Source organism: Stegostoma tigrinum, chromosome 10 (genome assembly GCF_030684315.1).
Source record: "Stegostoma tigrinum isolate sSteTig4 chromosome 10, sSteTig4.hap1, whole genome shotgun sequence".
Taxonomy (NCBI): domain Eukaryota; kingdom Metazoa; phylum Chordata; class Chondrichthyes; order Orectolobiformes; family Stegostomatidae; genus Stegostoma; species Stegostoma tigrinum.
This window is the reverse complement of record NC_081363.1, coordinates 65,590,586-65,607,466: the sequence shown is the minus strand read 5'-3', so window position 1 is coordinate 65,607,466 and position 16,881 is coordinate 65,590,586. Positions and strand designations below refer to the sequence as shown.

The following is a 16,881-nucleotide window of genomic DNA, read 5'->3' as shown; positions in this document are numbered from 1 at the left end:
TTGGTTTTCTGTTAGACCTTGAAAAAGATTATACATCTGTATAGAACAATCAATTCTGTTCATCTTATTAACCTTAATCAGCTCATCCTTACCCTAGGTCTATGCTGATCTAAGCTACATAGAACATTACAACACAGTACAGGCCTTTCGGCCCTTGATGTTGTGCCGACCTGTCATACTGATCTCAAGCCCATCTAACCTACACTATTCCATGTACGTCCATATGCTTATCCAAGTTGTAGAATCCTAGTTGTTTCAACTATACCTGATAACTAAGATGCTTAGTTCAACTATCTCTCTAAACTACACTGCAAAGTCATGATGGCATTTAATGATAGCAGGCTAATAGGGCCATTGGTTTATCTGCATGTAGCAAATCATAGAAAATCAAAGGGCAGGAGCACCCTTTCTGAATGAAGGTTCCTTTGCTGGCAGAGCTCATACCTAATCAGTATTCCTGTGTCCATGTGATCCAACAGCCCCCAGGCAGGAATAGGAAAATCAGGCCTGTAAGTTTACAGGAGCTTGTAGTAGCTGGATTGGTCATACGTTTTCTCAAGGATAAACAATTAATTACATGCTCTTTTAGCTTGAACTCTATTTGTAACAACTGCTTTCGTAAAAGATTCAGCAGTTGTTATTAATTCTTGTTGCTCACTTAGGCTTCAAACATTTATGTTTTTGCATAGGGAGAAATCAAATCATACTGGCTCGCCAAAACAAAAATAAAATTCTCTTTTCATACAAACATAGTTTACTATATTAAGATATTAACATTCATCAGCCTGTTCCTATTAAAGCTTTCTATCTGTGACAGGACCTAATTGATGTACCTTTCAGCTTAGGGAGTATATCCCAGTTTATCAGTTACAAGATTTCACAAACCGGTTAAGCAACTAGTTTTGGAGGATAGTTTTGCTTAAGTTGAAATGACAATCAAACTTGGGCTGTGTTCCAGATGAATACAAATTGACACTAAGATTTCTAAGGGCCAGAATGCTAAAAATAGAAGTTGCCAGGTGTGGCGCTGAATTAGTAAAGTAGAAAACTGGGTGGTGTGAATTACAGAAAAAGAGGTTCCATAAGCCTTCAACATTGATGCAAGAGAAAGTCAACCTTACATAGGCACCACACAATTTTTTTTCTTAAAGGCAACTGAAGTGGAATCATTATAATTATTGTAGCGATCGGTTAGTGAGTGCATTAAACGAAAGTGTATTAAGTTTTCAGAATTACTTAGGTGGAAGTTAGACACTTCTATTTGGTTGGCATTTTAAACTTTTTTAAAATCTCCGCATGTTAAATGAACCACTGTTGCTACTAACGTAAACATTCTGATGAGTATCCAAAGATATGACCTCTATGTGACCCCTTAACCTTGCCTGTAATTATTTGTTTGAAGACAGTATGAAGTTCCCATGCTGAGAGGGACTATAATGGTTTGCAGCTCTGTGCAGCCTTATGTGCGAGTATGTACAAGAGGAGCAAGAGAGACTTTATAATAAGGAGACTACCAGATGTAAATAATAAAAATGGTTGGGGGTAAAAAGAAAAACCTAGTAATTTAGTCCAGCCCATTACTTGGATAGCGGCAGGGAGAAATGACTGGGGGAGGGGAAAGAGGAGGGGTGCATTACTCTGATGTGATACAGGAGCACATTGAAGTCTCCTTCTCATCTCTGGAGTTTTTTTTTGTGTGTCATATGCACACACCATTAGCGGCTCTTGGGAGGAGAGAAAACAGTCTTATCTGCTTGGTCTGATAATCTCAATTGCCCGTATTCTGATTGATAAAAGGGAGTGTAGCTACAGAGCTTTGAATCAACTCCCAAAGGGATGCAACACATTAGTCTGCCGGTGAGGCTAGTGTGGAGAAGGTTACTGTGCTCAAAATGAGCAAGTATGGACACCAAAAGATCTGAAGTATAATTTACACTACACCTCACGCATTCTTTTCCCACTTGACATCTGAAAAAGCAACCTACAAATTCTAAACATTACAGCATTAAGTAAGCATTGGAAACTGAAGAAAATACAGAACAGCTTTAGATGCAGCAATCTTATTGCATTTTACTTCCCTGGTTCTAGACTTAAAATTGCCTTTGGTTCAAATCAAAATGTCAAGTATAAACAGTGCAAATGAATGTATTCCAATGGTAGATTAGAGTAAATGTACACACCTTCTAATGTCAATTTAAGCTCAGTATGTATGGAGGGCAGGGAATTAGCATTATATTGACAACAGCGTAGCTCAGCCTGGCAAGTTAGCATTCTACAATGAGAAAGTGTTGGCTGAGCAAACTCAAGTTACCTTCGATAATGCTATCGTAATATGTTTGTGTTTGTATGCATTTTAAACAAGAAATATCTTGTGTTAGTGACAGATATAATTACCCACTTCTTTCAGCTATGCTGTTAGAATCGAAATCAATATCGGTCAAAGAGCAAATAATGCGCCCTTACGGACTGTACAGTAGGCACATGGGTTACTTGTGTTGAGAAAAACTGGGAGGGGAATAAAGGGTGACATGCTGCCATGAACAAATATAGGTCCTTAGAAAAAGCACTGAAGATTAAAACTTATTCCTGAAACATTTTCCTCCTTTTAAAAAAACAGTCTGCAATTTGGCCCATCATGACAACTGGGCTTCTTGAAAGAGCTACCGAACATCCCATTTCCTCATAGCCCTGCAAATGTTTCCTCTTTAAATAGATTTGTAATTCGTCTTTAATGTCACAACTGAATCAGCTTCCATCATCCTTTACGAGTGTGCTTCTCAGAACACTCCTGATAAATATATTTTACGCAATGTGGCATTGTTTGTTGGCGAATTGTTTAGTCCAAATCAACTTTAAATCCCCCAGCCACTGAGAAGGTGATTATGTTGCTTGCTCTGACCATCATTGCTCCTTGTAGCCAATCAGCCAGAAATGCTTCAATGGAGTACACGGGACTCTTGAGTTTTTTATTCACTCTCGCACTCCTTCCCCCCACCCCGTCCACAATCCACTTAGTGTTTCTCAGTATAAGAAGTGAGAACTAAGTCCACACTGGATCTTTTACATGATACTGCATATTAGTGCTCACCTATCTTTCTCGTTTTTAGTTTGATATTATTTGCAACCTGTGCCACATTTCCTCCATTACCCAAGAGCTTGGATCACTGAAATGCAGTGTTCTCCACTTCAGCAGTGCCTATGATCTGTGATTGCACAATGGGGGGAACACAATTTAGTGGGTGGGACCTGTCTTGCTACTTTTTCCTTCCACATGGGTGAATAAACCCTGCTCTTGCAAACTGCCCCATCTACTGGCCTGATGCAGAACTAACAATTGTTTAAGTATAATTTTAAAGAGTTTCAGAGTTGGAGTAGAAGTACCAAGTTCGGGAGTGACGTGCCTCGTATAGAAAAAAAAACTAAGAGCTTTTATTTTAAAAAAATACTGTTTTAAAGCCCAGCCATGAAGTCCCTAAGGACTAAAGTGAATTATCATGTGCTCATTGTGTTTTATTGCACACGATCTTCATTCAGATTTGGCTTCAATGTCTGTTGAATTAAATCAAAAACAAATCTGCCGAAACTCATGTCACATGTATAACTTAATATTTCATTTTGCCTTGCTGCAATTCACTATGGTGGCAAGTATGAGCACGGGATGAATTGAATTCAGTTTGGATCTCATAATCGTAACTGAACTGGCTCTCATTCTGAACAGGGTCACTGTGTATTCCAACTGTGGAACAGACGTTTGTTTACTGACGTTTTGATTTAATGATATCTGCACTGCTCGTTATAAAGAAGACTCACCATTTCCCTGAAGAACATCTCTTTCTTCGGTTGCTTAGCCTGTTTTAATGCCTGAAGCGGCTTTTCAACTGAAGCTTAGGCAAGACAAGTAATTGTGTTGGGTGACATTTTTTGACAACAAAGATAGAATGCAAATCTTTGGAGGATTGCCCTTCAATAATCTGTATACAGATGGAAAATAATTCATAATGCATTACTAAAGCATTGACAAAATTAACACATTCCTCTTAGAAGGTGCTTTCTGAACTAAGAATGCTTACTTTAGAATAATAGGCAATTTGACAATGGCCATTTTGCATCAGAAATCTGCCATGGGACAATTTTTTTGGGCTTTTGTTCATTTTTTTCTCCCCATCCCCCAATTTCACAGCCATGAGACATTTGTTACATGCCATTCGCATGAGTTGTATTTCTTGCACTTAGCTGGACATAAAAGACAGTGGAGTAGCTTGGCTCCATTTCAAATGCAAACATTTGGCCTCTGCATAGAGATTTCTAACATTTCAGATAATAAAAAATGTGAGGGTGTTTTTTTGGATGGGGGGTGGTTTGGCTGGGAGGTGGAGCAGATAAATTAAAGACAGCACTGCAATGATTAATTGCACAGCTTTTATGAAATCATTTTATCTGGCTCTTTGGGAAGAACAGGAGGGTGGGAATTTTCTGGTAACAGTTGATGACTGTCAAGGTGTAATATAATTTATCAAATCAGAACTAAAATCCAAGGTTGCTATGTCTCTTTTTTTAGAACTGCAGCACTTTGCAGTGTCCTCGAAATACAATTATTGTCGAACTTTCCGATGTGAAAAGTAGCCTGTGTTAGGTATTCCAGAAAAGCATTAATTTTAATGACCTAATGCCTTGGTGACCTCACCACCATTTTTGATCCTTCTCCATCGCTTGTTTCTCAAAATGGCAAAATATACATGTCTGAATGCCTATGAAACCATAATCACCAAAAAAGGTGTCAGTTTTGATCTGTAGAAACAAGTCATCTATTTTCAAATGTCTTTTAATACCCACATTCCTGGTGGGCATTTGCTTTTATTTTCTGCCCTGGGTGTGGAAATCTTGGTTGAAAAGGTCACTGTTGCCAGTCACTAACCTCTAAATGACCCCTTGACTTTACAGTCTAAAACTGCAGGAGCTGCGAATGAGCAGGAGCCTTTCTGTACCAGCACTTATTTGCTGCTGTGGTGATAAAACTTCAGACAGCCTAATTGATGGGCTTGCTGACATAACAATACCTTGTGAAAGCAGAGAGTGGCAAACGCCTGGTCTTCATTTATGGACAGCTGGAAGGGGAGTTGCACCCCCTATGAGGAGAAAGCAACCTATTTGAGGCAATGAACTTTTACGATGTTTGTGACTCTAGCACAGGCAGACATTCTATCTTAAACACTAACATTTAAAATAGTTGACATTAGAAACCTTTAAATCAACAGATGACGAATGTGCTCATGTGAACAGGTTGTCTTTTTAGTGCCTTCAACAAATTGAAATGCTGCATAAGATTGAGCTCTAATATTGATTATTCAGATTAAGAAATTAAAATCTCACCTTCTCATGTTTGTTTCAGGTTTATTAATGCCAGGAGAAGAATAGTACAACCCATGATTGACCAGTCAAATCGAGCAGGCAAGTCCCAAGTAGTAACTATATTCAAGTCCCGCAGGCACAAATCCTCATCAAGTTATTCTTCAGGAGTCCCTTCACCTGGTAAATAAACCTGGCAGCTGGGTATTCTGGAAAGGCTTTCACTCCAGAATCCCAAAGCAGGGAGCAATCTTGCTAAATTGGTGCCAACTGAACTTCTCCACCCTCACTTTCCAGAGGCTGCTTTATTTCTGTTGGTATTGGTAATTGGGCAAACATCCTTGTAGCATATAAAGCTTGTTCAGTGGGTACTGCTATTGACTCACTAGTTGTCTTTCTCAGCCACTGTTGCTTTCCTTACTGCTCACAACCCCTTGGTGAATGTACATGCTTATTTTCAGCAACATTGCTACTTATCAACATTAATTAAAGTTGTGGGTTACTTTAAAGAAAAATCTTAAAGTTCAACTAAATGGATTTGCAGTTCACAGCCAGTTGGATGAAACATCAAGGAACACATTTTGCTCCGTTCAATAATTGCACCAGAAAAAAAAGACGTGAGACTAGGCAGTGTTCATGACTATACTATCATGGCCTATTTTTCCCAAAGTTAACCACTGGAGGAAGACATAGCCCCTATATTCTTGTTACCTTTACTTTATTGAAAATTATAGATGGTATGATGTTATATTTTTCAAGTTAATACCTATTGTAAAATAGCTGAAAATTAATTTGACTTTTTTTAAAAATTGGCTTATTAATAATTTTTAAACAAAAGACATGTTCAGCTGACTGTAGAATTGTGTCTTTCTGCATTGACTTGAGAAAAGCTTTATTGAAGTTTTGATTCTGAATCACACTGCTTTGATTTTATGTTGATATGCACCTGCTGCTTTCCTTCAGTTTATAAAATGTTATTTATTCATGGGAATTGTGTACAATTTGAAGAGCTTATTTCTCTGTTGGGATCAGAGTGATAGTGTAGAATGAAATAAAACAGAAGACAGAGTGCAATGATGGTCAGAGAGAGCTCTGATTTTATAAGACAGATTAAAAATGTAATTTCATTGTACAGTAAATATTAGTGAATTTGAAATCATGCAAGAATAATTTCTGTGCTCCCTGTGCTGATGGCACTGGCTGTAGCTGTGGTTCAGACCTACAGGTGATATCTGAGCGCCTTGCCCAAGAGTCTTTCTTTATTTGTGAGTCTATAGAAAGTATTCAGGTATCAGACATCGTAGCCAAGCTGTATGCTTTCGTTACCCACATTCAACATTAACATGTTATTTTCACCTTCTTCCAAGTTCAGGAATGCTAAAGCCATTTGTGTTACCTCCTGCCTGGCTCAAATCAGCTAGCTCAGCACAATCTCTAATGGTTGAATCCTTAAGAGAAATAAAAAGGAAAATGTTTAAATATCTTTTTAAGGGAACTATTTAAATGGGTACGGGACTGGGACACAAGGCTGATGCCATGGCAGGTAGCTATTCCCTGTGCTGTAAGTTTGCAGTTCTGTGGAGCTGGGCTTCTTAAGTCCGACAAGGTCAGTCTGATAGTACAACACTTAATTAATCGGTAAGGAGCTGCTTACAGAATTTACTTTTGGTCTCCATAATGTTACATTGTTGTGTAATAGTGTCATACAGCATGAAAACAAACCTTTCGATCCAACCAGTTCACACCAATCATCTTCCTAAACTAAGCTCGCTGCAGCTGCCTGCACTAGGCCCTTATTCGTCCAAATCTTTACTTTTCATGAAGTTATCTAAATGTCTTTTGAACATTTAACTGCACCTGCATCTACACTTTGTCTGGCAGTTCATTCCACTCACAAACAACTCTCTGTGTAAAGAAAGTTGCCCCCATGTCATTTTAAATCTTTCTCTTCTCATCTTAAAAAAATATGTTCCCTAATGCCTTCATGCTTAGAATACAACTGAAGAAATTTCTGAAATTAGTCATTCTAATTTATTAAGAAAAATCTGGGCAAAACGCCCAGCTACATAACTTTTGGATTAAAAGATAAGGACACACAAGCACAAGAAATTCTTTATCCTTACATTAAATAAGTTAATAAATCTTCATGGTGTTGGTGAGGGGTCCTTTCCCTTACAGCATTATGCGATACACTACGTGTGCTTTTGAAATCTAAGACTGCAGCTTTGGAATGTTTCCACCTTTCAGGGATTTGTCAGTATGGGGAAGTGGCTAGGGATAGGTATCGCAGGTAGCGAATGTATTTGGTGCTCAACTTATTTTTTACTAGTACTTGCTTTTTAAGTTTCTGGTGTTTGACAACATATTGTGTTTGCTGTTTCAGGAGTAACTGCTGATTGTTTGGTATGTCTTTTCTTTCTCCTCTGTGTCCACGTTTGACTACAATCAGGTTTTCTTCTTGATCCTTCAGTAAGCCAAGGAGCAGCGTACAGTCCAGAGGGTCAACCAATGGGAAGTTTTGTATTGGATGGTCAGCAACATATGGGAATTCGGCCTGCTGGTAAGCCCTGTGCAGTCCTTCCATGCCCTAAGTGTAGCGTCATCACCTTCTCTATCCCGCCCATCCACTCCATTTGTCATGCCCACCATCACAGGGTTTTCCTCTCTGCCTGCTGCCTGCCTTGCCTGTCTTCTTTGCACCCACGGGGAAACAAATCCTTCAGACAAGAGATTTGTGAGGAATTTATCCACCCCCACGGATCCTAAAATACTCAAAAAAAAATTATAAGGGATCTTTTTCACTATTGAATAGTCGACCTTGCTGATTTTCTGGCATCTTCTTGGATTTTATCTCCCTTCTAGGACCTATGAGTGGAATGGGCATGAATATGGGCATGGATGGGCAATGGCACTACATGTAACCTTCATCTAGTTAACCAATCGCAAAGCACGGGGGAAGTAAGTACGATCAGGCTGTTTATTCTGTCTATTACTGTAGTGCAATTTTTTTTAATACCCACCGCCCCACACACACCAAATTTTTTCTCCTTGCCCGTATTTGCATGCTATTCCAATAAAGGGCTAGTTTTAATGATTTATCTCATGACATTTGACACCATTTCGCAAGCTGCAAAAGGTCACCAAACTAATTTACAGTATACAGAGCAAATTAGGTCTGGAGTAATTCTGTTTAATTATGAAGCCCAGAGAATCAAACTCAAGCAGCGAATGAACAATTGGGACATTTAAGGGAAAAGAAACATCTTCAGGGCACCAATTGACTTGAGAGAAATTAACCAGGCTTCATGAAGCGATAAAAACGAGAAGTGAGACTGTCCTTTGAGTGACATAAATCTGTCAGGAAACGATTGATGCATGAATTATCCTATATGCAAAAATGAAATGTTGCAGTTCCCAATCTGCAGTCTGGATATGTGGCAAAATATGGTGCTACAATATATTTCTCACTTGGAGACCCCCGTGACCCCATCACCACCACCACCACACCCCCATCCCATAGTGAAAAGTATATCCATCGCCTACTAAGCAAGATTAAAATAAAGGCAAAGGAAAGTGTAAAATGAAACAGTAGCAGACATTAAGAGATGACTGCAAGTAAAGGAATGGAATCTGCAGTGAAGCTGATTGGCTGCATTCTAAATAATCCATCAGTTGGAGTGTGTCCAATGTATGCGATGTTTGAGGAATTCAGATACAGCAAACAGCAATACATCACCAAGGCATCAGAGCATGAGGTTTTATTTAATAACTGTAACTCTTTGCTACCATTGAGCTTAATGCTTACATTTGAAAAAGAATGGCAGACTATTTCATTATTAAATCATCTTCAATCCTTTTGTACTCGAAGTTGTATGTTCTACCTACAAAAAATGAATTTCTGTGCAGTCGCTCAACAGCACTGGATTGTTTCAGATTATTTAAAATAATGGTTATAGTTTCTTGTGAGATCTTTGCGGAGGTTACCATAGTACATTAGTGATGGAGTCAATTTTGTGCCTTCCTTTCTTTACTGATGCAGTTAGAAAAATGTTAAAAGCAGTGTTCCCTAAAACAGTCATTGAGACAACATTTTCTCAGCTTGGATAATTCTTAATATAGGCCATATAATTTCTGGCCTATTTAATTAAATAACATATTTTATGCTTCATAACCAATTACATTAATGGCTTAATACAGATAATATTATCCTCCTTTTATTTGATTATGGAGCCACACAATATGGTATATTTGGTACTTAATTATCATCATCCAGTGAGCATGCCGCTGTGCTAGAATAAACAGAGCTGAGTCCGACTTATTACAGAGTGCAGACAGTATTATTGTCTCAGTATGGTTTTACCACTGTGGCTACTAATGTACTACAAATCTACTTAAAACAATGAAAACAGCTTATAGGTTTTTAGATTAGATTAATGTCATATAGTGTCATTAAAACCTATTCTGAATCCTCTTGGTAGGTCATGGAGGACGGTAACGTTAAATTCTTCTATTTTAGCTCCACATTAAAATTAGCTCAAGTTAGATAGATGAAATCAATGATTTAAATAATATTTTCTGGCAGATATTTCCTCATAAATGCTTATATCTCACACTCTCAGCAACAGGTATTGGCTCCTTTTTCCCCTTTTTCTGTTTCCAGTTTCAGTTATATATCATGGAGAGGAAAATACAAGAGCCCACTCTACTGGTAAAAAGGTTCCTAAAATAGAATGAGAAGCACTTTCCTCATTTTCCTGAAAAGGATTTCTTTATTTGGAAATACTACGTGTGTGAAAGGGAGCTCTCGTTGCATCAGATGTCTTGCATGTAGATATCTTCTTGGTTCCTTGCCATATTTCTTTGAACAATATCTTCTCTGATTCTGCTTAATCTTTAGTTTTTTATTCTATTGGTCCCTGTATTCTTTTTGCCTGTAACTTGATCTTTTTTCTTTCATGAACCGATGTATCTCCTGTGACCTATGAGTAAGATTGAATGCATGGTTATTGAATTAATCATTGTGACTAGGGCATTTGATTTATTATCATAAAATATCTGCAATGTGTAATAATGCATATACATCAATAACATTGTAACTGTATACACACAGATGTACGTGCAGACCGTATAAGGAAGCTGCTAATGAGACATAAGAATAAGCTCTTAAGGAATGCATTTGTCAAAAGTGTTAATAAATTTTAATTGTTTGTTCTCGTCTTTTCAGGTTTGCAAGGCATGCCAGGGGACTATGTATCTCAGGGTGGTCCTATGGGTATGAGTATGGCGCAGCCAAGTTACACTCCTCCCCAGATGACCCCACACCCTGCCCAGTTAAGACACGGACCCCCAATACATTCCTATCTCCCAAGTCACCCACATCACCCGGCCATGATGATGCATGGAGGACCCCCGCCTCACCCTGGAATGCCAATGTCAGCACAAAGCCCCACAATGTTAAATCCTGTAGACCCCAGTGTGGGGGGACAGGTAATGGACATTCACGCCCAATAGTATAAGGGAAAAAAGAGAGAGAAACAAAAATGTAAGACTTTATACTTTGAACAGATGTTGACACTTAATGGAATTCCAGATGAGCTGTGATTTTGTTTTCACTCAACGCCAGCAGAGGACCAATGGCAAGGCCAGGCAAATGTGAAGCCAAAAGCTTTCTTCACGTGAAATTAACTCCAATGTAAAGTTCCTCTGGAAAAGGACTGAAAGATTTATCACTACTGTAGCATAAATATAGGAACTAAGTTAACTTGTACATTTCTGTTGATCACTCTATTTCTGTTGCTTCCAATAGTTTTTAGAAAGAAAGTTATCCTTTTTCCACACTATGTGTGTTGTTTCCAAAATGGTTGTCCTCGTACAGCAAATGGAGCCACGTTTCAGACCAGATTGCCCAGATCCAGCCACCTTGCCACAGAGGAAGACGCTAATATGAAGATCTGAGAGACTACCTTGGATGCAGCCATAGGCAAAAGGTTTTGAGAATGCACTAACATACCTGATTTTCTCTGGAACAAATGTGGCCTGTCACAACAAAGCCTACTTGGTCCACCTGAAGGGCTTATGTCTGATCATATTCTGGTTGACTCTTCTTCAAAGAGCTTGTTGATGGAAACCTGAAGACAAATTAGCAGCTTCCTGCTATGGCTGTGGGCCTCAGGATTGAGAAAATGTTGTCACAAAAACAACTAAGAATGCTCTTGGGCAGACTTTTATCAATGAAATTTCCTTTTGCTGGTCTTGCACCAAAACAGACCTTTTTAAATGAACTCAAACTGCTTGGAACAAGCAACGATTTAAAAAAAAATACTGTAACATACTTGGTACAGAGAGTTCAGTATATTAATTGTTACATGTTAGATATCTATGTGTTTACCTCAATGAGAAATAACGAATGTTTTGCTAGTATCAAATCTGCTGTGGAATTGGTATTGTATGTCAATGAATTCCTTACTTTTATCAGCACGTGTCACTAGAAGAAAATGCTGTTTTTCTTGCGAGCTTTGTCAGATTACATAAATACTTGTATGAGGACTGTGACGTATGTTTAAAAGGTGTTCAGTCACAAAATGCCGTAATAAATATTTCATTTTTAGATTTTTTTCTGTTTGATAACACCTGTAATGGTTTCAACTTTCTTGGGACTTTACAACAGACTCCTCCAGAAGTGTGTGCAGCTAAAGTTTTTAGTTCTGTTGTTGGATAATTCAGTCCTGTCAGATTCACATTTAACCCACGGATGTGAGGTTTACTATCTGATCCCAGACACACATGAGTGATATTGGAAAGATGTGGTTGTTACTTCTTCTGAAATGGCCATTATTTTCACAAAAGCAGGAGATTTTTAAATCTTTCTTTCTGAGCAGAAAAGCAACTGGAAATTCTAGGCTCTATGGAAAGGAAACTTGTGGAATACTTTACCAGCGTTCAGAAAAACAAAAGAGACAGGGTAACTTCTCTTCTAAAAAGAAACATGTACAGCGTTTTCTACACAAGCACCACCCCGAGCGTACAAAATCCGGCTGTTCGCATGACGAACTTCTATCAGTAGCTACTTTTTAATCGAAGTTGAAAAATGATACTCGGCACCAAATTCGAATTTACAGAATCTTTCTATATCCTCGTGTCGCGATGTTTACAACTCTAGAGTCCCCCAGAATTGTGTTTTCACTGGTTCTTAAATCTTGAAAGTTCAGTTTAAGCAAGCCAGCCTTCACACAGCTCCTTTCCCCCACAACCTCCTGTCTACACTCCCACCAAAGCGAGCGTGTAAAAATGTCAGCTGATTGCAACCAGGATTTCCGATCCTCAAAATCAAACAGTCTGAATTACTCCAGAGTTCTTATTGCAAAGCCAGGATGGTAGCGGGACTGGGGATAACATATTTATAGAAATGTGGAAATTCAGATCGGGCAGCATTTGAAGTGAGTTATATTGTATTTAAAACCCTGGAGGTTTCTTTTTTTTTGTTTACAGAGCTTCTTAATAAAAGTTTATTTAAAAAAAAGAGCCTGGGTTGATACCATTAAAATGTGTTATGTACAGACAGTCATGGATAAAGTTTACTTTTTGGCTGCAGACATCCAATGGACATTCTGAAGCGTTTAATCATTAAGTGTTTTGCTTTTGGAGGCTCGTATATGCTGACTGTGAGTCATATTCATTTTCATTTCATTCACATTCGCTGCATCTTCTTCACATTTTGGAAACTTAGCTTAAACCCGTCGCCTGTTGCAGTTTCTCTATCAACCGGGAATTCGCTGGTGAAAGTTCGATTCTAGTTTTCCAACTTTTATAAATTCGCTGTTATTGTGCTGCTCTCTTCCTAACTCAATCGCTCGGTTTGCATTGCGAATTCCCGCCCTCCCACTCCGGACTGGTAAAACAGGCTCGGATTTTCTAGGTAGATCTAGTCCTTCCCCGGTCAGAAAGCCAGCGCGCATTTCTTGTGCACTTAGCATGTTGAGCTTTATCACTTTTGTTTTTGTTCCTGTGTTGTACCCGGGTGCAGTGCAGCAACAACTGCTCTATGACTTCCTCCTTAAATATACACGGTACTTGTGGCTATCCTAGATCATCTCTGACCCCAGTACGTTCACTCACAAAAAAAAAGCGAACTTCCGAAAACTGGAGTTTTAAAAAAGGAAGCCGTCCGCATTTTGTTGCCGTGAAGCCTGAAATCTCTTTCAAACGCTCTTGGTGTTTAATTATAACAATTGGCCTCAGGTTTATTCGGTTGACTATTCGTTAACAAATTAAAACAATGCATGTTTTGTTTAAGCCCATGCTTTCTTATGAAGCAGATCGAGAACAATTTCGCCAGCTAATGGTTCTCGTCATACTCCGTCAAAGGGTTGCTAGTTCTACTGAATGGGGGTAGGTCGCAAAATGAGCAACTGTGCTACAGTCTAAAACTGAAAGGGACCCGTTTGCTTTTGAGTAAAATCACAAAGAATGATGAATTAGGCCTGCAGAGTTTGGACCCACCCATTGTATCTCCTTCAGCTCTCTAAACCTTGTTCTTGAACTACTACTAAAGTAACGTGAGAAATCATGGAGTTTTTAAAGTCTTATTTTTCGACTTTTTTAAAACAAAATACAGATTGATATTACAGTGTGGACTCCGCGAACGCGAAATTCATATTTGCATAGGAGAGAGAATCCACGGGATTAACAAACCCAGCTTTTTGTGCTGGCGGCAATGGTCTCTTTCTGTAGATCAGCCAGGACCCTAGGACACCCGTATCAAACTGGAAAGTTGGCTACGGGATAATGTATTCTTGGAGAAATTGATTAAAATGAAACAAATAGTCCCACTAAAGCAATTTAAGGCGGAAATCTATAAAAAAAATCAAAGTTCAACAAAAAATTATATTTACATGATTGACAACTGCAAATGCAAAACTATATCTTTATATCGTAAGTAAATTAAAAAATTAAACAGGGCAAGTCATCAGATTTCTTTAGATTTGATTACTGGAGCCCGTCCCCAATAAATTACTACCGAAATGAATGATAAGGCAATAATGGTTATGTCTTCACTAACAACTTATTTACACTTAAGAAGTGTTCCTACCAGCGAAGCAAAAGGCAGTACATTTGAATCGTCTGTTTTTCCCCTACATTTACCATTTTGGAATTTTTAAAACAACCATTTTAGTTGTAAACATGTTACTATGGAGACTACGTGTATTCCCAACCCCTAGAGCCCAGAGTGGGTCAGAGAAAACGCCGCTATTTCTGGAGATCATTTATCACTGTCACCAGATAATGATTCCCGCAGCAAGCTCCTATTGATGTTTATAATTGCATTATCTCATATGGAATGATCAATGAAAACGGGAGCCAGGCATGGGATAATTAGAAAACGCTTCTAAACAAAAAACAACTTCTTGGTCCCATTCAAAAAGATAGCCAAAAAAACCCCGTCTTTATAAACTCGATTCACGTCTGGTTTTAGCCTATGTCAGATTTTTCTTTCGCCTCCAAATGCAAAAAGGTTACTATTCCGAAGCCTGAAATGTCCTCAAATAACCAATGTGAACAGGAGAAAATGAATCAATTCGGATTGTGTTACTGCCTCTCAAGGAAGTTATGACAAATTACCTGTGAACGCTTTCTGAAGAATCTTGGCTTTTAGCTCATCGCCCAAGTAAATCAATGCAAATAAATGGCCGGACTACAGGTCTCAGTTCCTCTCTGTATGTGCGCACCATTATCTACAATTCATTCGGTTCTCTTCTAAAGCTGTTACTTCTGATTTCGTCATTTGTCAGTGTTTATGTACGTTCTTTGATTTTTGGAAGGTTTATTTTCCAGCTTAAATTGTACAGCCTTTATAATCTTCCATAAAATATTCATCAACTGAAAGCGAACGCGAAATCTGTTTTAAGGACAGTTAAGAGAAAGATTGACTACAGTAGTTTTGCGTTATCACAAAACTTCCAGTTCGAAATGTGTTCCAATTAGAATCTTGATCCCTAACAATTATATTTTGAAATACTTCTTGGCTGTGAGAGAAGCTCTAGGAAGCTATAAGCAACCCTCCCATACCGCACGTTAGCTGAATTTGGCGTCTAGATATCTTTCTCGGTACCTTTCAATGTCGTTTTTCTTCCGTGAAATCGATGTAATATGGAGGAAATGATTACCCTTAGTCCCTTTGTTAAGTTTTGCAACTGTTGTGCGGTCACGTTTAACACCGAATTGAATTCAGTCAGAAGCCGTTACATCAAAAATTGGCAACGGGAGAATTGGAAAGGTTTACTTCATCTTATTTTGTCAGATCCAAATTTCTGCTTCGCTGTTGATGTGCTTTTAAAAGTCTTGATTTAAACTGCCGATATAGTAAATGATGATTCATATTTACCCAAGTTGCACGGTGTGGATTGATGGGTTTTTACTCTGTGCAATCAGGCTGAGTTAATAGGCTCTGATTATTTGCCGGAATGCCAGGAGTCTGTTATAGCAGGTTACACGTTTAGCTTTCCTTCCAATTCAATTCTTGCTGAACCTGTACTTTGTGGATCGGTTTCAAAATGAGCCTCCCTTTAAGTTGGATCCTTAACGTCTCATTGAACAAACATTAGAAGGGTCTATGTAGGAATTTTGTATATCGGAAAATTCGAGCGCATAGTCACAATATCGTGGAAAATAACAATGTGCAAATTGGAACATAAAGCACGTTATACTGTTATAAAATGCGTAAACACAGGTGACGTCAGCTTATCTTTATCTATAGGTAAGGAAGTTTCATCCTTCTCTTCAAGAGGCTGTTGGTTTTGTGTACAACATACTAAACATATTCCACTGAGTTCAGTGTACATGAAAACAGCTCACGTACACCGTTCATTTCGGGTTTGAGTCACGTCTTTATCTCCTGTATCTACTGGAGAGAGCTTGGGTGATTTTTACCTAACGGATTATGTATGAAGACATTACACATCGCCTTGCAATACAGATGTATGCAATATGAAGCAGGATGTCGGAGTTTGTATCACAATTGAAAGGTTAGGTTAATGATAGGAGACACATAATCTGAAGATTTGAGGAGGGTGAGCAGTCTTCCTCACAGTGTAAACAATCATTGCTTCATCAGAAAAAAAAGTCGGAATTTCCTGGCGGCACCAATCAGGTTATTGGATCTCAGTTCTTATTTAGAACAAGCATGTTTATGTACTTCTATATATAAATACAAGAGGCCGCAGATTATTCCCGCAGAAAGCTGGGGAAATGTTTTTTAACATAATTATCCCCAGTGGGTAACTGCCAACTCCTATCTGCTTTTGAAGATCGAGGCCGAGAGACGAGGAGGGGTTAATAGTGCTATCAATCTATTTATTATTTGTAATATTTTTCCATCGTTACATGTAAGATTTGCAGTTCTGTGGAGACTCCGAGTTCATAAGACACCCAGGCAAGAAAGACAGAGAAACGAATACTATTCTAACACTCCAGTTAGCTCAACTCGATAAACGCCCTCGCTTTTTACACAGCGTTTTTGTTTCTTGTTCGAAATGATTT

At 38.5% G+C, this 16,881-nt stretch overlaps 1 protein-coding gene across 9 annotated transcripts in view; it reads left to right on the top strand.

Moving 5' to 3' along the window:
* The window catches only part of meis2a (Meis homeobox 2a), a 114,966-nt gene extending 103,013 nt beyond the window's left edge, over window positions 1–11,953 (top strand). For 3 of the 9 annotated variants that reach the window (XM_048537494.2, XM_048537492.2, XM_048537495.2), the window contains 3 exons: window positions 5,390–5,448; window positions 7,796–7,906; window positions 10,571–11,953. In XM_048537494.2, the coding sequence (XP_048393451.1) occupies window positions 5,390–5,448; window positions 7,796–7,906; window positions 10,571–10,857 (457 nt within the window). In that variant the 3' untranslated portion in view covers window positions 10,858–11,953. Of the gene's footprint in view, window positions 1–5,389; window positions 5,449–7,795; window positions 7,907–8,208; window positions 8,305–10,570 lie in introns of all 9 variants that reach the window. The other 6 variants (XM_048537498.2, XM_048537500.2, XM_048537497.2 and 3 more) reach the window with 3 other exon arrangements.
* The last annotated feature ends 4,928 nt before the right edge of the window (window positions 11,954–16,881 follow it).